The 21514-nt window shown below is 40.3% G+C and overlaps 1 protein-coding gene across 5 annotated transcripts in view; it reads left to right on the plus strand.

The window, feature by feature from the left end:
- Positions 1-21514, plus strand: part of GRXCR2 (glutaredoxin and cysteine rich domain containing 2) — a 166839-nt gene that overhangs the window by 140878 nt on the left and 4447 nt on the right. For 4 of the 5 annotated variants that reach the window (XM_084883174.1, XM_084883176.1, XM_084883177.1 and 1 more), the window contains 3 exons: positions 5209-5277; positions 13055-13449; positions 18846-19073. In XM_084883174.1, coding sequence (XP_084739300.1) covers positions 5209-5277; positions 13055-13449; positions 18846-19073 — 692 coding nt within the window. The remainder of the gene's footprint in view (positions 1-5208; positions 5278-13054; positions 13450-18845; positions 19074-21514) is intronic. The other variant, XM_084883178.1, reaches the window with a different exon arrangement.

Below are 21514 nucleotides of genomic sequence, written 5' to 3' on the forward strand. Positions count from 1 at the left end.
GGTAGAGTTCCGAATACATAAAAGTATAAATTCCCTTAATTTATATGCATTTTCAGTCTCCCCCAATGTATAGTATACTAAAGACAAGTGCCTTAGTTGCACCAATAAAACAACCAAACAACCACTAACCAACAAACAGATTATAGGCTCAGATAATTACAAACATGTGTTTTACCTGTGAGAGAATCAGAGGTGTGGGATCTTTTCTTGTTGTGCTGTACTGTCCTTTATGTTGCAGAATGTCCACATCCCTGGTGTCTCACCACTAATGTCTGTGGTGTTCATTCATTGTGAGAACAGTACTGAAAAATAATTCTTTCCACACATGGCCATAATGACCTGTAGGGGGTGCTATCTAAACCAATAAGAACTTTTTTACTAGCTGTGCTAATAGGGCAGTCACAAGTCATTGTGGCTACTGAGCCTTGAAATGTGGCTAGTGCAACTGAAGAACTAAACTTTTGATTTAATTTACATATGCATTTTAAACTGTTGCTCAATTCAGTTACTGGAAAACTTTTAAGTATGATTGGAACAACTTGGGTATGTGAATCTACTTTGTCAATGATAAACTTCATGAAATCTGAATGCAGATAAAATACTTCTAATAGAAAGTTTAGAGACCTGAGATGCTCTAAGTGTAAAAGATAAATAGGAGTTTGAAGATTGAGTAGGCAAAAAGGAATACAGAATATCATGTGAATACCATTGTTATGTTGGGTTACATGTTGAAATGATAGAGGTTTGGCTAGATTGAATTAAATGCTATTAAAATGAATTTCACTTGATTCTTTTTGCTTTTTAAATGTTTCTGAAAATTTAAAAATATATATGTGGATTTTTTTTCTTTTGGAGAGTGCTGGAGTAGAGAAAACTCAGGACCAAAGTTTCATAGCCTCTGGGACCTCTTCTTTCTTTCTGTCAGAAGTGAGAGGAGTTAGAAAAATTAGATTTTTATTCTCTAGCCAGCACACCAGGGGCTGCAGGGACAGGGTCTTTGAGATGGTAGAATTATCCCAGGTGATTACTATTTAATGGAGTCCCAGATTTTGGCCTGTGGTACCTGGCACGGTTGATGTTTTTCCACTACCCTTACCCTCTGCTGGGTCCTCTGGGAACCTTCCCTTTACATTCTGACGTGGGAGATTTGGCCTGTGATACAAAGACTTGTGCCAACTCAGCTCGGAGGCAATGAGGAAAAGGCATTTCAAAGTACAAGGAAGATGGCTTATCTCTCCATTCCAGTGATTTACAGATAATGCAGGTGGTTAAATTTCAAAGCCATCTGTGGGGTCTCCTCTGAGGCAGAGCATAGAGAACCAACCTCACTGGTAGCTAAGTTACAACCCAGCCATGGAGAGGCCTCATATATCCACAAGTCTGTTATGGGATCTAGATTATGACTAGATGGATTAAAAGCATTTTCTGTCCCACTTTTAAGGAATTGGCTATTATTCCCAAGTGGCCAAATTGATGATGTGAGTGAAGCATTATTAATGGTGAGAAGCATGAACTTTGGGCTCAGACCTGGGCAAGGATAACGACTGACTTCGGTACCCTGGGCAGATAACATAACATCTCTGAGGCTTCAGTTTCCAGTCTTCCTATCTGTAAAATACCTTTCTCATATATAGAAAATGCTCAGTAGCAGCAGCTGTTTTTCACTATGAAGCAGGTGTGAGTGGGAGGTGGGGAGGACTTTTCAGCAGGCAAGCATCTTAGGACAGCATCTCCAAGACTGTGTTTCTGAGAACCCTGATCCTATGAACTAGAATTCCAACAATAAAAACAGGTTGTTTTTTTTGTAAGTCACCTCTACTCCTTTTTGGAAATGGTGTATCCCGAAGTCAAGATTGACAAAGTACATTAGCATACTTAACATTCTGGGAAGTCTTCAACAAAGAAATCAATTTACCTTAGCTTAACCGAACATTTCCCAAACTTACTAGGATTTGTGGGTCATACTTTGGGAAATGATGGCACAAGAAAAAATATCCTACCTTCTAGTCAGAGCTCCTTGATCCCACACTTTGAATGGGTTGACTTGTCATCACATTGTCATGTGACCTGGGGGGTAGATAAGTTGGACAAGCCACCAGACTGTCCTATATCACCAAGATCCATATGAAAACCCACTCCTGAAGGAGCTTAAGTGATCTTGGGGAAAAAATGGTGACATGGGATATGACAGTCTCTTAAACGATTGGCTTGTAAATTTCTATTTTGATTGGTGGTGGAATAGGTGGGGGGATGGTAAATTTAGATTTTGTTCTTCACGTTTGTTTTTTTTCATAAAGTCCCACAAACTCTCACAACTCTCTACAAATGATCAATAATTAAAATAATTCTTCTGCCATAACAATATTTTAAAAGGAAATGCCAGACTGGTGTTTAAATACACACGCACACATACACACACACACACACACACACACTCACATGTGCACTCTCTCTGTACAGTAATGTATGAGCAGATTAAAAGGATATGTTTAATTTATAAGCTGTACTCTGATTAGAAATGATAGATGTGGAAAGATCACTAAAAGATAATGTTCATATTCAATTTGCAATAATTGCACTTTTTCCCCCCATCAAGACACATATCTAATATAACCTCCCAAATCCCAAAGTACACACAAAAAGAAAGTCCAGTAAATGACCTCAGAAGGGATAGAATACAAATTTTACTTCTAAGAAGATTCAGAATACACTAGGGTGTAAGTCAAAATGTAGAGAAGCAAACTTAGATATCAGTGAATATTTTTGTAATGCATTATTTGCTTCCATTTTTTATTACAAATATTTCAAATGTTAAAAAGGGGAAGAATATAATAAAAAACCATCAAGAATTGTTAACATTTTCCAATTTTTACTTTTATATATGCATACACAATTTTTTCATAATACATTGCAGGCATCATGACAACTCACCTTAAATATTTCAGTGTGTAGCTCCTATTGAAAGGACATTCTCTCATATAATCACATAGCATTATTTTGCCTAAGAAAATTAACAATAATTCTCTAGTTGCATCTAATACTCTAGAGTCAACTTTTCCAGGAACCAATCAAGGTTCATATATTATATTTGGCTATATGTCTTTAGAGCTAGAATGTTCCTCTCGTCTCAACATTTTCCCCCAGGATGTTGACTTTTGGTGAGACGAGTTGTCTTGTAGGATATCTACATAGTGGCTTTGTTCATCTATCTGATTATTTCATCTTAGGGTTATTTAGCTCTTTCTTCTAGTTCCCTGTGCTTTCTGTAAAGTAAAAGTTAGATCTAATGTCTTAATTAGATGAATATTAAACATTTTTGGCCAAAACACTCCACCAATAATATATTATTTATTCCTGTTTCCTTATTGGTCCCAGTTTAATTTTAAACAGTGCCTTCCATCATCAAGAATGTCTTGGTCAGACACCTCCTCTATAAATGAAGCATCACACAGAATGTCAGTTTGTCCATCATCAGGGAGACTAAGTCTAATCACTGGGCTAGATGTCCATGAGATGAGAGCTTTTAAAAAAAGATCTAGAGACATTGAAGCATGCAACAGACTGATGTATCTTAGAGGGAAGGGGAGAGGATAAGAAAAGATTAACCAATGAATTTATATGTATATATGCATAGGCCATGGACAGACAATGGTATGTGGGGAGGGACGGGAGTAGGGTAGAGGAGATTAATGGGGGATGGGGAGACATCTGTAATACTTGCAATAATAAAGATACAATTTTAAAAAAGTAATGAGCTCCCAAATGAGCTTATAAATTGAGTGATTTTCTTTATGTAAGTCAGGCATGTCAAACTCAAAGGCTAACACGGGCCAAATAAACAAGGTTTAAGTTAATGTGGGCCGGAAAAAAACATAGGCTTCAATTTTCATAGAAACAGATTTGTTTCGATGGAGACAAGTTGAAGACAAAGGGCTGAAATCAATGAGTAATTGTTAACATAAAATAATAGAACACTTTAATAAAAATTAATATTTTTTGAACATTAATTTACCAGACACTGAATAACTGCACAAATTAATAAGCATAATGCAAATAAACCTATTTTTCTTCTCCAAAAGTGAAATATTTCATGTTGTGCACACCAAACAAGTCAGTACAAGACTAATGACGTGGCAATCGGCTGCTAAAATATTCGCTGCTAGTATTAGTGGAGAGAAATGGTGCACCTGCACGTAAGGCACGTAAGGGAAATGAATGCAACACGATTATAGTAATCAGTCATTAGTGAACGTTGCAGTTCGTTATTAATAAATATGTATAACAGGATATTGCAAAAATTAAGTTATGAAATTTTTTTAAAATTTCTTTTTACATACTGTTACATTGGCTGGGCCGCAAAAATATTCATTGTGGGCTACATGCGGCCTATGGGCCATGAGTTTGACATGCTTGTGTAAGTAATTTCTACTTTCAATGACCCATCAAAATTTTCTGCAATAGGGCACATTCCTGAGTAAGTGATTCTACCTTAAGTTTGATTTAAGTCAAAGTCCCTTCTTTCTGTATTGAAATGGACTGAAAAAAATATTTTTAATAAAAAGTATGATTTCTTATTATTTGAATTCAACCAGAGGAAAAATGGTAGAAATTTGAAGATTTAATTTTCTCCAGCAAATTGCATAAATTCATCTGTACTTTAAAACGTTAGGCGCAGTTTACTTTAAAAATATTGTGTTTTCTAATATTAAAATCAATATTAGCTCATTTTCAGACATTTAGAAATATATATAAAAGTATGAAAAAAAAATCACCATTAATCACCTACTTAGAATCATTGTTAACATCTTAATGTATTTAAATTTGAGTCTTTTCCTCCTATACAATTTTACATATTGAATTCTAAATCACAGGACCAAAAAATTGTGTTATACCTTTCCCCACTTAATTTGTATATAAATATTTTTGCATATTATTTCAAATTCTTTGTGAATCTTTAAAAAATAACTATAAAATATTTTACATTATAAATTTTCTACTGTTGAACGTTGAAGTTTTTTTCCCCAATGTTTTTCCTATTATGAATAATGTTCTGGAGAACATATTTATCTATATAAATATTTTTCTCCATTTAAACTTATTTCCTTGGGAGTGCTCCTAACCACTTCTGGTTTGGCACTGCCCGATTTGATCGATTTTTGGTCAAATTAACTCTTAAAATATTTAACATTCCTTCTTCTATCTTTTTAGCAGTTCTGGTGTCAGTAGAGGGGACTGCAGGAGGCCCCCAACAGCCCCAGGAGCAATTAGCAACCAGAGGTAGGTGCCATTGAGCCCTGAGTCAGTGTTCTTGCTGCTACTGGCGATTGTGTGTAAGCCCCTCAGACCTTGGATCTTACGCTGCAACTTTTAAGTTATGAACTGTTAGACTTTCTTTGAGCATTCCTTTTTGTCAGAGTTTGATTGGATCCAACTTAGAAACTGAACTGGGTCCCAGGTTGGACTGTTTCCAACTTAAACTGGATGGGTCCAGTGTGAGACCTCAGTGTTTGGTGGCTACTGTGAGACCTGCTGGGTCACCCCCCTCTCTCCAGGGTTAGCAGACGGTTTCCTGGGAAAACTGGCAGAAGCCAGCAAAGGTCAAGAATTCTCACCCAAGTCAGCTTGCCAAGATCTCCATCGGTGGTGCTTGGGTGAGAGAGGAAGGGGAAATCTCATGTCCCTTCCTTTCCAAATTCTGATTGGCAGGAAAAACATTAGTTATCGATCCTCTCTTCCAGGGATAGCTATTGTCTTCTCATCTGTCTCCTTTTGTGACCTGAGTACTTTGCCTGGCAGCTATCAGGTTGGATGTTTCCCAAATACAAACAGACAGAAATGTGGGTTGCACTCCATTTTAGGTTTGGGTCCTACCTACTATTGCAGCTCTCAGAGGAATTGTCCAAGTCTTTCCTTCTTCCTTGTGCTTATCTTTGGGAGTGGCTCTGGATCCTCTTTGGAGGTGCCTTTTGTGTTTTTAGGGTTGTTCGATACTGCAAGGAATGTTTACTGTTTGTCCCGGTGAAACCTGACAAGATATTGGAAAAAATATATATTTTTTTCAAGTAGCTCTCTGGTCAGATGTTGGTCACATTGGATGCTGATATTCAGAGCCTGATAGGAGCTTCTTTTTAAAACCTTCTCCCTTAAGCTAAAATAAAACTGGGTACCTAGAGGGAAAGAAAAACATTCTGAAGCCATTATGGAAGGCTTTATTAAAACATTCTAAAGAAATGCAGCTGTAAATCTAGATCATAGGAATCTTTTTAAAAAATTAAATTTATTAGGCTGACATTGGTTAATAACACAGAATAAGTTAAAAATGTATAGTTCTATAACATATCATGTAAATATTGCATTGTGTGCTTACCACCCATAGTCTAGTCTCCCTCCAGCACCATATCTTTGACCCTTTTTTGATTTCCGTTAGTTGAAGATCTCCCTGGTATAAAGAAGCAAACTGAGGACAATTGTAGATGGATGGCTGGGTCAGCCTCTTGATGTCATTCAGTCTGCAAACCAATTCTTCAAGAAATTAAAAGCAATTACACTTGGCTTACAAATCGAGTCTTTATAAAAACAAATTTGACTCTAGAAAGAATCCAGAGCTCACCTATTCTTTTTAGTAATTTCCAAATCTCCTCTGTTCATCTCAAAGGCTAGCAAATACTGTAGACCTGGATTTCAGGGTGGTGGTGGGGAGTCCTTCTTGGAGAGATTATATCCTTTCTCTGTGCCTTTGAGATGCAAATGTCCTACCTGGTCTTCTCTAGGAACACAGAGCCATTTCTTGAAATGCAAACTTCAGGGATAGTTCTGATCACAAAAAGAAGACAATAAGAAGCTATTTGAAAATTAGGTGAATGAAAAACCTTAAAAAATTTCCCTACAAATGTTGCTAGAAGCTTTAGCTGTCTTAACTTGTTCTATCTGCCAGAAATGCAATTGGGATAAAACTGTTTTTCTATTAACGAGTTCTGTGTTAGCACACCTGTCTCTTTGCTAAAGTGTAAAAACAAAAGCTGTAAGATCTCTGCTCCTGTGTATATGTTTATGGATGTCTGTGTATGTATTTTATAGATGTGTGATATTTTCTACCTCCAGGTGGTATTGCCAAAATTAATGTGTAAAGAGCTCTATTTAATTGGCTTCAAGACAAACAAGCAATGTATTAATACATAAATCAAATAAAATCTTAGAAATATGTAAACTAACCCAACTGTTTTTCAAGTTCATGTGATCTAGGATAAGTCATCCTATATAATAATAGCCTAATATGCTAAGTGTCTGGTTGTCCAGTCAGCCATTCAACCAATCAAAGCATAATATGCTAATGATATGCTAAGGCCATTCAACCACTCTCTATGACATGCACTGACCACCAGAGGAAGATGCTCTAACCTAGGGGTGTCGAACTCAATCAGAGAAGGGGCCAAAATCTAAAATCCAGCCTAAATCGCGGGCCGAATGGTTCACTGAACAGTCATAAACTGACAATGTCATAAACTGACAGCGGAGTGCAGTGATAACAGCGCGGTGCGGGCCACATTGCAAGGCCTGGCGGGCTGGATTTGGCCCGCGGGCCTTGTGTTTGACACATGCGCTCTAACCAGTAGGTTAGCTTGTTGCTGGGTCAGGTCAATCAGGAATGAGCGAGACACACCCTGGAGCCCTCCCTCGGTCTCTCCCCAGCTGGCCAACCTCTCACATCCCTCCCAACTCCAAATGTGCACTGGTGGGATCCCTCGGCCTGAACTGCACCCACTTGCAATCTGGGACCCCTCAGGGGATATCAGAGAGCCAGTTTTGGCCCGATTCCACAGGCCAGGCCAAGGGACCCCACTGGTGCACCGGGCATCTAGTTGGTAAATAAAAGCTAGTTTAAGCTTGTTGGTTTAATTAAAATAGGCATGTTGTTAGAGTTAATAGCTTTAAATGTAATGCTTTTATTCTACTCAGGTTTATTAAAAGTCAAATAAGTTCATGATACCTCTGTTATTGAATTTGTCAACAAATAAATAAATAAATAAATAACTTAAAATAATGGTTAGCTGTTTAATGTTTCACAGATTTACATTAGTAATCTAAAAAGAATTGTTAAGAACAAGGAGCTCTAGCCGGTTTTGCTCAGCAGATACAGCATTGGCTTTTGGGTCAAAGATTCCCAGTTTGTATTCAAGTCAAGAGCACATACCTAGGTTGCAGGCTCCTTCCTCCTTAGTCCAGGCCCTGGTTGGGGCTTGTACAGGAGGCAACTAATTGTTGTGTTTCTCTCACATCAATGCTTCTCTCTCTCTTTCCCTCACTCTTCATTCTTTCTAAGAATCAATGGGAAAATATCATTGGGTGAGGATTAATAAAACAAACAAACAAACAAAAAACAAGGAAATTAACTGGATGCAAGTAATATAAAAGTTTATAAATGGACAGAGTTGACACTGTGTCAGGCACTTTTAAAATTGTTTTTTACATTTTTTTGATTATTTGCTTATTTGGTTTGGTTCCTGGGGGGGCCCTGGCTAAGGAGTATCCTTAAGTCTCTTGGCATTCTCCCCCTAATAGTTACTGTAGTCTCCCTAGTATGCTGTATTCTTTCAGAGGTTTCAAGTGCATTTTTTGCAACCATCAGCAGTACATTAGGTGGTCTCACTGCACTTGGAGTAACAGAAATAACTTTAACAATGAGTTGAACAGCAAGAACAATTTTTCCACGGATTTGACATCATACCCTACGCATTTCCCAATGAGACAAGAACACTTTCACTCTGATGGTGACTGAGAGTGGCACTAATACCAAAATTTTGGACCATCTCGCATGAAGGAGAGGTTGACCAAAAAAGGGGGGAGCGTTATTAAATTAATTAAACAAAGAGGCCATTAAACTGATGTGGCTCTAACACCATGGTGATCTACCAAAATCTTAATGTTTTTATTTTGGCAAACCCAAATCTAGGTCTCTAGGTATTTCATGGTTACAAAATCAAAATGCTAAGAGTAACCCATCACAAACAACCAACTAGGCTTTAAATTACAGCCAATCGGTAATTTCCTCACTTTTTCTCCGTAAAAGTCTCTCTCTCAGCTCTCTGACAGAGCACTCCTAACCACCTCTGGTTTGGTGGTGCCCAATTGGAACTTATTTTTGTTCAAACTCTTAAAATTGAAAAAGAAAAATCTCCTTACGAGAAATAATTGGGTTGAAAGAGATAAGTTTTTTTTCATTTATTCTTTTCTTGATTATCAAAGTAAGATAAGCTTATCATAGACAATTAAAAATATAATAAACTGAGAAAGAAAAAAATTCAGTATCTTTTGTAACTGGACAACCAAGAGGTCCGGGCTGCCTGTCACCACTTTAGCCAATTAAGGAGAGAAAGGATTGAATCCTATATGAGCGTTTATTTCAGTAATGCTGGCAGTGTGGGAGAGCAGCAGGTCATCCATAATAATCTGCTCTGCCTCTCCCTTTAAGCCAGCTGCTTATATTGGGTAGAAGGGCAAAGATTCTACGGGAAAGTAGGAATTACAGGCATGGGGAAGCAGGGACAGGATAAGCATTACAGGTTACAAGTTATGTGGGCTGGCAGGGGTCAGAGAGCAGCTCTTCTGGGCACCCTGGGACCAAATTACAAGCAATAGAGGCTGGGGGTTGCAAAGGGCAGGTGCCTCCGGGACTAGGGACTATATTGTTTCAGCCACGAGGTTGTATTAATAAATCTCTCCATAACGTTATGCAGTTCTCGGGTCAGGAGTCTGGACTGCATTCTGACTTTGGCTTCCATGTCCCAGGGCGTACAACTCCCAGCCAGGTTAGAATGTGCTTTCTCTAAGGAGAACAGACCCATCACAGTTATTAACAAAGCATGATTAATATTTTTTATAATTGTAACTAGTCCCCAATATTCTCTTTCTGCCCCTAACACTTTCACCCATTTCAATCAATGTCAATGTTTTGACATTATTTTTTCCGATTTATGCAGGTTCAAGGAATAAACATTTTTAAGGCTTTTCATCGTGCTACCAGAAATGCTTTCAATTTACCAATTATGTCCTCCTTTTGGAACTATTCTGAAAACACTAACATCTAAAAACTATCAAGAAGTATGATTCTTTCAGAACCTTTCGTGATTTTGGTCTTGCTCACTCAGAGTCTGTTGTGAACATAAAACTGTAGAACAAGGCCTAAAAACACTATAGAAATAGTTTTGGCTCAGTGAATAGAGCGTTGGCCTATGGACTCAAGGATCCCAGGTTTGATTCCAGTCAAGGGCATGTACCTTGGTTTCCGACACATCCCCATTAGGGGGTGTGCAGGAGGCAGCTGATCTATGTTTCTCTCTCATTGATGTTTCTAACTCTCCCTCTCCCTTCCTCTCTGTCAAAAAATCAATAAAATATATTTAAAAACAAATAAACAAACAACTATAGGACAAATGTTACTTGGAAATCTCATTTCCAGTGTTTGCTTTCTTCAGATAATTAGATGATTCTTTTTTCATAGTCAGGAACCCGTTTAATTCAATTGTGTCGATATTTCTAAGTTAATTTTAACATAACAATTTTCAAGGTGGCAGGAGCATGATTGTGCGAATGCATCAGTGCACAGGCTCTGGTTGAAGTCTACTCTTCTGAAAGGCTACCTTTGTTAATGGTTTTCATTTCTTGGGCAATTGAAAATGCCTGTTTGACAGGTAGCTGTGAATGGAAGTCAGCTCACTGATCCTTCCAGATGAAGATAGATTATTGGTCATTTATTCATACCAGTTTCTGGTATGAATAGAGGAAAATATTCTCTTTTTTAGGGCTTCCCAATCTTTTTCATGGCATGGCATACATAGAAAATAATGATATTTGTTCTCTACACTGGAATAATCACGTAAAGCTGATGCAATCACAGGTGACTGACTGCCTGGGAGCCTTGGGGCCCACTTGGTTGTCCTAAGCGCTGAGGGATACAGGTTCCAGTCTCCTGTAAAGCATTCTTGGTACATCAGGGCTGGCCTTGCTTCTGATGTTATGAAGAGCATACCTTTGTGTTTTTAGTTTTTTTAAGAGATGCTGCTTCTGTGTGTGTGTGTGTGTGTGTGTGTGTGTGTGTGTGTGTGTGTATGTGTGTGTATTTAACCCATTTCTTGTATTGATTGTACCGGGGTTTTATCATAGTGAAACCCCTCCTATTTAGTAGAAATATAGATCTTTTTCCTGACAACTTTCTGATCTTACCTCTTCACTATTGTCCACAAATTATGTGTAACTCCTCTTCCAAAAGTTTTATTTTATTTCGCTCGCCTAGAAGTCATCCATTCAACAATTCTTACCTGATTTCTACTATGTATCAGGTGCTTTGATAAACACTGGGGATAGAGAAATGGTAAAGACAACTTCTGACTCTACGCAGCTCTCAGCCTAGTGGGTCACAGGTAGGGGGAGGGAACCACAAAGAATGGTAAAGAAAACAACAAGCACTGGTTGGTGGTAGAGTCAGCTCCCTGAGGCAGGGAGGCAGGCTTCCCAGAAGTGGTGACATTTAGGTTGTGACTTCAAGGGGAAGTTTGACATTCCAATGAGAAGTCAGTACTGTATAAAAGACAGAAACTGGTGGTTTTGAGAAACAGATGAGCTTGTCCGTGTGCCCGGAACTCCAATTCCAGGCACTTGGAAGAGTGAAGAGGACCAGGCTGGAAAGGAAGGTAGGGTTTAGGTTTTGAGGAACCTTGCCCGCTGAAAGGAGGGGTTAGGACTTGTTATGCAGGAGACTGACATTCACAGAGTTGTGTTTTGGAACCTGCTCTTGCCTCAGGGTGGAGAGTGGACTTGCGGATGGGTAGGAAAGTCATTAGGAGGCTGCAACTTTGGAAACAAAAGCCGTGGAGACTTGACCTAGGCCTAGGGTACTGGGCTACCCATGAAAGGAGTGGTGATAGAATTCCTAGGAGTGGCCACAGGAGTTTGAGAAGTCAGTTTGGACACTACAGTAAATGATATCATTAGCAAAACCATCCCAGCTCTTCAACCCATCCTTTCAGACCCCACCCAAGGGCCCTTTCCTTTATAATACTTCTTCTTCCATCCTTTTCCCCTCAGGGGCCACTTTCTTCCCAGAATAGCTATGCTGGGAGTCAGCAGTGAGCTGCTTGCTTCTTTCCCTAAGCAGGAGGCTATTTTATTTGTGTTGGGTCTGTTTCCTAAACCAGATTGCAGGAAACCATGTTTCATGCTTCTCTAATAGTCATTCCAATGATAGTCTCACATTGTTGGGCATTTACCAGGTGTTGTCTGCAGTATGCAGTGGTGCCTAGCGCTATGCTTGCAAAGAAAAATTTTATTTTGTCTTAAGAAAAGAAAAACTTTATTGAAGTATAATCAATGTGCAATAAACTGCCTATATAAAATAGACATAAAGTGGAACTTCGCTGGTTAACACAGAGGCAGGAGGCGCAGAGTCCAGAACCCGTGGCTCCCTCTTGTCTAAGATTCCATGAGACACAACTGGAAAACCTTTGACTTGGTGGACTGGCCATGGGTTTTGGAGTCAGCTAGAACTGAGTTCAAATCCCTGCCCTTTACTTGCTTAGCTGTCATCCAGCAGATAAATGGGGAAACTGCTCTGAGCCCCACTTTCCCCTCTGTAAATAAGGGACAGTAATACATATACTGTAGAGTTATTGTGAGGGCGAAGTAAGCTAATGTATGTAAAAATCTCTGGCACTTATTAAATGCTTATTAGGTCATGACTGTTGTTAAGAATAACAAGACATTTGCTAACTCATTGAGTTATTGATCCTTATTGAACTGGCACTTGTTCAGTCTCAATAAACTTACTCAGGTTAGGAAAAGCCAGGGTTGGAGTGAATTTCTGGGTGAGTTTGGGATTCAGAAGGGACCCAATCTTGTCTTATGCTCCCTTCACTCCATAAACCCGCAATCGCCTGCCTTTGCATGGGGGTCTATCAATATTTAATGTGTGGGTGTCCGTTGCTGTAAACTGAGTATATCCCAGCAGCGACTTGAATTAATTATGTGCAGGAGGAGAGAAAACAAAGTGCCTTTTTCTCAGAGCTCCGAGTTCCACTGGCTGCACTGAGGCCTGGAAACCACAGAGGGACGTGTCCGCTGATGGAGGACCCTGAGAAGAAGCTGAACCAGAAGAGTGACGGCAAGCCCCGGAAGGTCCGATTCAAAATCTCTTCCTCCTACAGCGGCCGAGTGCTGAAGCAGGTGTTCGAAGATGGGCAGGAATTAGAATCGCCAAAGGAGGAATACCCTCACAGTTTTCTCCAAGAGTCCCTGGAACCCATGGATGGTGTTTACGGGTCTGGGGAAGCCCCCAAGCCCAGGTCCTACTCCCCTAAGCTGACTGCTCAAAGGATCAGTGTGTTCAGAGAGGGCAATGCCTACACGTTGGCGGGCAGCCAGCCTTTCTTCAACGATTTCAAGGCAAATGACCATAAGGTGGGTATTGTGTGTGGGGTATAAGTGTTAAGGACTAAAGTGAGTTTAGAGAAGCACTTGAACGCTTCAAATTTGTATTATACTAGCCAGGGCTATAGGTGCACCAAATGGGAAGTCCCTCTTAGGATAATATTTCTGGGAAAACAATAGCAAGCTTGTGGATTAGTCACTGGAAATTGTAACAAGCACGATAGTATTCAAATTCCATCCAGGGTAAGAAAAAAAGAATTGCACCGGGTCTTTGGCTGGGTTAACTCAGTAAGGAAATTACATAGAGGTGCTGTGGTTTTCAGGTTGCCCGACTGCTGTTTTAGAAAATGATGCAGCAACTGGTCGTCTTGTTTCCTGGAAGAGCTAAGTGTTTGGAAGTGTTCATTTTACTCCAGGCAGTTATTCAGCATGTGGTTTATCCATTACTTGTTTTTTTTTCTCCCCATCTCCCTCGTGCTGCCTGTTTTCAAACAATGTCTGTCTGTCTGTTAGTTTATGTGTGTTGCCCTTTCATTGCTCATTAGCATGAACACTGGGTAGGTGGAGTCCTGGGAAGAGATGGTGAAGAGCAAATCAACCAGAGGAGATGTTACACCGGGGAAGAAGTGTGAGCTAATAGTTCATTTGAAACATGTATTTTATTTGTGAATGTCAGTGGTCTTCTCCAGTAGCATGGATAATCAAAAGCCCAGGCATGGTTTTCTTTTTAAGTTAGACGAGCCTGGAAAGGTAGTCACTGATTTCCAGAATCTCACAGGAGATGTGGATATGTTCTTTGCCACTGGGACTATGAGTGTGTTTCTTAAAAAAGAGCAAATACAGGTTATTAAGCAATACCGTTTATGAGTAGGATTTATACTCCTCTTTAAAGTGTGAATTTCAGATAATTACTCTCTAATCATTTTTATTAGTTTCCTGAGGGAACAAACACTACATCTATAGCAGACAAATGTATTGGCCTTGCTAGCACTGATAAGAGTGTAATTATGGGCATGTCCACATTTATCAGAGTACTGGTTTCTTTTTGGTCTGAAAGGGGGCTGGAAGGAACAGCCCCTCGTGTTTCTGGAGTGGCTTCTGCATCATAGAGCACTATCACGTACTATCACATTAGATCTTCATGACAATCTTGAGGAGGAAGGCCAAGTGTGACCATTCCCATTTTGCAGATGAGGAACACCGAGTGCCACATTGTTAAGGGACTCAGCCAATATGGTCACAGGTGCAGAGTCAGAGTAAGAACCCAGGTCTTCTGATTCCCCATACTCTTTTCCCTATGGAATATTCCTTTTTAGCGAAGAAAATCACTACTAATAATGTTGATGATAATAATATTGGTACCATTTACTGAATGCTTATTATGTCCTAGGTACATAGCTGTCTTGTACTTATAGTACCTCATTTTACCTAAATCTTATTTATAGGTTTAGAATTTACAAATATGTAGTTTATTCAATACCTTATACAAGGCCATAGTAGATAGTACTGAACTGTTGACCTTCTTAAGTCAGTATACCAAACTTGGCATTCATATAAATTCATGTATGATTAGACATGGGTTTATAAAGCCATACACAGCACGGTAGATTAAACACCAGATTCTAGAGGCCATGTTCAGGGTTAGATTCGTGTCTGGTTTAGTTATCCTTGTTTTTTATGTTGCCTGATCACATGCCACATCCCAGTCTTGCCAGCCTTTCCATGTAAGAGGGATTAGGATGGATTCATGCACCTGCATCCACTGAACAGGTTGTCAATGTGGTGTTTATGAAAAGTAAGGAAAACGAGAGCTGGGAAGTCATGAATTTTCAATAGTGAACCCAATTGTAAAATAACTCCTAGTAAATACTGGCTGTGAGGCAACATTAGGTAGTAGTTAAACACAGTAATTAAAAACAGAGGCTTTGAACTTGAACAGATATCTGTATACCCAGGTTTATAGCAGCTTTTTCCACAACTGCCCAAAGATGAAAACAACCCAGATGTCCATCAATAGGTGAATGGACAGTCAAAATGTTGTATATACGCACACAATAGAATATTATTTAATCTTTAAAAAGGAAGGAAATCCTGACACGTGCTACAACATGGACGGAATCAGAAGACATTGTGCTAAGTGAAATAAGTCACAAAAGGACAATCATATGATTCCACTTATATGAGTAGTCAGATTTATAGAGATAGAAAGGATAGTGGTGGTTGTCAGAGGTTGGGGGGGGGGGAGTGGGGGAGGGCAGAGAGAGAAGGAGGAGTTATTGTTTAACGGGTACAGAGTTTCAGTTTGGGACAAAGGAGAAGTTCTGGAGATTGATGATGGTGATAATTAACACCACAGTGTGAAAGTACTTAAAGCCACTGAACTGTTCACTTAGAAATGGTGAAAATGGGTAAATTTTATGTTATGTTTATTTACCACATCAAAAATAATGTGTGTGTGTGTGTGTTTAAATAAACAAGGGCTCTGATGTCAGTTAAACTTGGGCATAATGTCCATTCTACCCACTTACCCGTGTGAGCTTGGGCAAAGCCACTTAAACTAGCTGAGCTTCAACGTCATAATCTATGATATGGGGGTAATAAAAGTACCTGCTTCCTGCTTCCAAAGAGTGTTGTGATTAAAGAGAGATAACAGATAAGAAGCCCTTGGCATTGTGCCTGGCACATTATATATGCTCTGTAAATGTTACCTACCACTGCTATAATGACCAGGTTCTTATGAAAGAAACATTGAGACTTTTAAAAATTTTATGTGGTAGATAGAGAAAGTGGTTATAAACAATAAAATATTTTAAGGAATTAAAACTGGCCAAAGCTTATAAGGTCCATAAAAAATGGAAGGGGAAGGAAGAGAAGTAACATCCCCTGAACACCCACTTTGTACAGAATACGTAAATTCAGCCTTACCACAATTCTATGAGAAAGAATTTGACAAATTGGAAAAAAAAAAAAAAAAGAAAGAAGTTCATAGGGGCTCAATAAGTGGTACATCTCACACAGCTGTCTAATAACATTTGGATACAATTTAAATTCAGGTCTGCCTGCCCCCAGAGGCCATTGCCTTTCTCCTACCCGGTGATGTGTTTAAACCCAGAGGAGCGGTGAGGTGACATGGTGACTGAATAGCAGCCTCAGACACTGCCATTGATATTGGGATATTTATGAGGCTCAATCACATAGATTACCATTCTGGGCACTGTGGGAGGAAACATAAAATTCCTGGCTCCATCCCGGCCCTCTATAATGTACGAGCAGGTGTTCCTCACAGGCCATCGGATGCAACCAGATCATGTGAAGTTTAGTTACACCCGGAGCCGTTCCTTAGACACCAGGAAGAGCTTGGCTGTCAGGGTGCCTGAAACTTAAACACACCTTCAGGGTGATTTGGGACCGTCCACCTTTGGAATACATTAAACATAAATGGACTGTCCTGGCTGCCTCAGATACTGACCAGCTGAGAGGCAGGTGGTGGGTCGAACCAGAGGGCTGCAGAGTTTTTTCAGTATATTGAGAGTTTTGCCTGGAAAAAAAGAAACCAACCGTAGATGCGAAGAAAGCTCCCTCGTAACCGAGCCTCTGGGGCTATTACTGGAAGTGGAAATGGAACCTTCCAAAAGTGCCACCATCTTTATCTGCTGATGCTCAGAAGCTGATAGTCCAGAGTGCGAAACAGGAACCCCACGCGCACCAAGCGGTAGGAAATGGAAGCTGCCACACGATCCCTAGAAGAGAGGGAGGGAAACCAGGCCGGGTAGGAAGCTTGTGGCTTCATGAATAATTAAGCCCCGTGGATGTTTCAAGGAAGGGGACCTGAATATTGGACCCCGGCCCAAGCCAGATTGAGACTGCTTCAGTGGAGCATCTAACAGACTGGGTGATGCAGTTCTGCAAAGGCAGGACAGAACATTTCCCACCGAAGCATGCGGTTGTGTAGCATGATGGCACATGCGCTAATGACCAAAGGAACAGTTCTTAATAACAACAGCAGTAGCAGTGCCTACCCTCTGCATGGTATCTTCAGTGTTTGCAATCCCTGTTTTATATCTTCTTTATAGGACCGCCATCCCTGGAAGAGGACATAATTAGCCTCAGGGAAGAGTGTACAAATATTTAATTGCTTAATAGATCCGGAAGCCAGTGAAGAATTGAGGGCATGGTCTTAAGTCAACTTTTATATGACTGGCTGGAGAGAGGCTGGAGTAGCAGGAGAGCGCCCAGAGTGTCAGGACAGCACCTGCTTACCAGCCAGTGTAGAAGCATGTCTGTGTTTTAAGAATGAATTGGTCTCTGGTGGTTAGTGCATGCCAACGAGATGGCAGCCCATTTACAGATGGCACACCGAGGCGCTGGGAGGCCAAATGACTCTCCTTTATCTCACAGTTGGTGAACAGTGGGATTGAGATCCAGTGTTTCCCTGCGAGCTGTCCTAGCTCTGGGAAGAAATGTGTGTTCTTAGCTGAGTAACCCCTAAACATTTACTCCCCTGCTTCTCTACTGCCCAGATGATTCCTCAGCAGATGGTTAAGGCACACATGAGAAATCCAGCAAGGGAGCAGGAGCTATTGAAAATGATGCTGTTGAAGTATATTTATTGACATAAAAAGATTTTCATAGACAAAGAACAGAAACAAGTTACAACAGAATATACATACATATATATATATATATATATATATATATATATATATATATTATGTTAATATATAAAAATATAATGATCTTGGGAAAGTGATTGTGAATGGTGTAGTGTAGGTGCTAAGAATTTGGATTTAGAGCGAGACAGAGTTGGATTTGAATTCCAGCCAAGACCCTGAGTAACTTTGTGACCTTGAGACACACTTAACCCCCCTGAGGCTTGGTCCCTTAATCTGCAGAATGTGGAAACCATAGATCTACCTCATAGGGATGTTCAGGGGAGAAGTGAGGTAATGTTTGTAAAATGCTTAGCACAATGTCTGACATCATAATAACAACAGTAAATGCTCAATAAATTGTATATGCTATTATTACTTATGCAAAGAAACAAGTTTGAGTGACATTTTAAAAAAAGCATTCCTTTGTGTTTTTTAAGCCCTCATTATGCCTGGCCCTACATCAGCTGCTCTGGTATGTGGTTGGAATAGGCACTTTGGACCCTAACCCTGCAGAGTCCAACACTCTAGTTATATGACTAGTGTAGCTTTGGTTGGCTACCATCAACAGGAAGAAGGAAGATGGTTGCCATGGTTTACAGAGAAAGCAAACAAACTAGGGAATGAACTGGAGACTTGTGGTCTGATGGGGTCACAAGTGCAGAAGAGCAGAAGTTCCTCCTGTCCTATTTCCTGGGACAGCGAGCAGGTTCTGCAGCCCTGTATTTATTTGGTGACTGTTGGTGGAGGTTCCATGCTCATTCTCCATTTCTCTAGTCCCCACCTATTATAGATTTTGGAAAGATAATCATCTACACGAATAACCTGAAAATCATTCGAACCCCAATGGACAAGAGAGATTTCATGAGGAAAATTCTCCAGAAGGAAGAGGAGATCGAGGAAGAGGCTCTGATGACCAAAGAGGAAATCTATGGAGATAGCGACCAGAACAACGGGCCTTTGGCGGAGACAGAAAGCACGTTCCCCCACAACCAGTACCCCCAGGTGCGTCAGCAGGTCACTGTCCCCCCGGGAGGGCCCTACTGCAGTGGTCTCCAAATGGTCTTGGTTGTGCACTGCTTCAGTAAAACTTTCAAATATGACTACATACGATGTTTAAATACTAAAGATGTTATGGATTTTATTGCATTTTAATGGTACATTGTTAGCAGTAATAGTGGTAAGCCCATATTTCAAACACTCCTCATTTTAATTTTTTGGATGGCTTCTTTTGAGATCTGATTAGGTATCTGTTGTTTTCACTTTGCAATGTGGCTTAGAACATCTTGCTCTAAAAATTAGCTCTGCCCTTTTCTTATGGGTTCTCTTGTGCTCCTATTATTGGGGTCCTCAACCCACAGTTTCCTTGAAGAAACTTAATAAAGCTGCAGTTCCTTAGATTTTGTAGAGATGAGTTTAGTAAAAACTAACAGTATAATTTGTAAACCCACTAGGCCAGGCACAAGTAAATTGCAAAATGTGGAAAGTGAATGAATGAGCCGGAACACCATTGCCTCTTTACATAAAGTGGGGTCCCTTTACATCATGCTTATTCCAGGGTCCCTTGGGTACATTTTTATAGTGACTGCCAATCTTCGTAAGGGCACCTGTCAACTAGTTTATTAAAAATTAGGATAACAATTTCTTTTGAAAATATTACTAAAGCTAACTTCTTGCCACCTTTAGGTAAAAATATAAATAGCTCCCCGCCTTGAAAACCATTGCTCAGACATGCTAAGAAGGGGGTGAAAGACTGATAGTATTCACTAGTTCTTAAGGTGGGGCGAGTTGGGAAAAGCAATTTTGATGAAATTAAGCTAAGAGAGTAAAAGCTTGAGTGGCAGCAGAAGTGAATTTTTTTCCTCTTTACATTCTATCTCTTGGGACTTGAAGCTTTCTCTAGGGCACACTCTCACCTTCCACTTGTTGGCTTCCTTGCTCCTGAGTGATGTCCCCACCTTGGAGGCTTAGGGGACAGGAACAAGAGGGTCATGACCAGACCAGACTTTTATCAAAAGCCTCTTATTAAAAGTTCTGCTCACAACCTCTCGTGTCTCTTTCTAATCTGATCAATCAGTGAGAGATTTTTAAAATACAAATCTGATTGTGTCATCCCTTCATCATCCCCCTTCCCCCACCCCAAACTTTCAATGGCTTCTCTTCACTTGGGATAAAACCCAAGCTCCTCACTTGTTCTAGAAAGTACTGTGTGCCTGGCCACTCTTGGTCTCTTCAGCCTCATCTCTTACCACATCTCTCCTCATTCTCTCCATCCCAGAAACACTGCCTATCATGTGTTCTTTGCTTTTTCTTACTAGAGGCAACTTCACTGGACCTTAGATAATCTCCAGATTCCCTGACACCTTTTCCTCAGCCCCTGATTTGCGCGGAGACATCCCTTCCTCAGAGCGGCCTCCCTGTCATCCATGAGGATAAATTCTCAAGAAGGGACCCCTCAGGGCAGTTCACACTCCTCCTCACAATTGCAGTCTAATACTTATTTGGTTAATGTTTGTTCTCACACATAAGATTTAGTCTCCATGAGGGCAGGGCCTATTTGTATATTGGTGTAACACAATAGTTCCATTGCCTCCCATGATAGAGCCTGGCATATTATAAGTGCTCAATAAATAGTAATTGTTTGTGGAAAGAAGATTGGCATTTGGAACCAAGTGTTCTGCCTCTGCCTTCTCTAGATAACCCTACTCAGAATTTGGCACAGCAGTAGGCAGACAGCCAGATGTTGCCATCCAAGGCATTCCCTCCCCACTGTGACACCCATTCTATTCTTTTTCACACCATATTACCACTTGTAGGGGCATATATTTTCAGAAGAGAGCCAGAAAAGCTAGCATATAGGTCCCACTGCAGCCCTGAATGCAAAAGCAACAACAGGCCCAACATGACAATTGCCTTTCAATTCAGTACGGAGAGAGCCACGTTTCTTAGCTGGAATGCCATAAACCAGCACAGAGGTGTGTAGCACAAAACTGCTGTGCAAGGTTATACTTCACTTGGCCTGTCCTTAAAACTGTGTTTTAAATGGCTATTTGTTTGCCCAATCCCTCATGCAGTAAATGCCCAGACAAGATTATTCTAGAAAAGGGTCAAAGAACACCAAAGAGCCCCTCCCAACCAAGGGAAGCAGTGGGGACATTGATGAAAGGGCAGGGAAAGGCTAATGCCAGGCCATGCTGCACCTCTGTAATAACTCTAAGAGTAAGGAGAGGGATAATTGAGTTGAGCCACCGTGAAACATGGAGGGAAGGAAACCTGGCCCTGGGTTCAGTGGATTTGAAACCACAGATCATCTAGGCTCTTTTATGCTTCATCTGGGCTTGCCTTTGAAATAATAATAAGAAACAAATAATAGTAATAATAGCTACAGTTTATTGAGGGCCCATGATAGCCTGGCACCATGCCCAATGCTTTCCATGCCAGAGTCC

The sequence above is a fragment of the Pipistrellus hanaki genome (genome assembly GCF_964339955.1).
Source record: "Pipistrellus hanaki genome assembly, chromosome: 5".
NCBI lineage: Eukaryota > Metazoa > Chordata > Mammalia > Chiroptera > Vespertilionidae > Pipistrellus > Pipistrellus hanaki.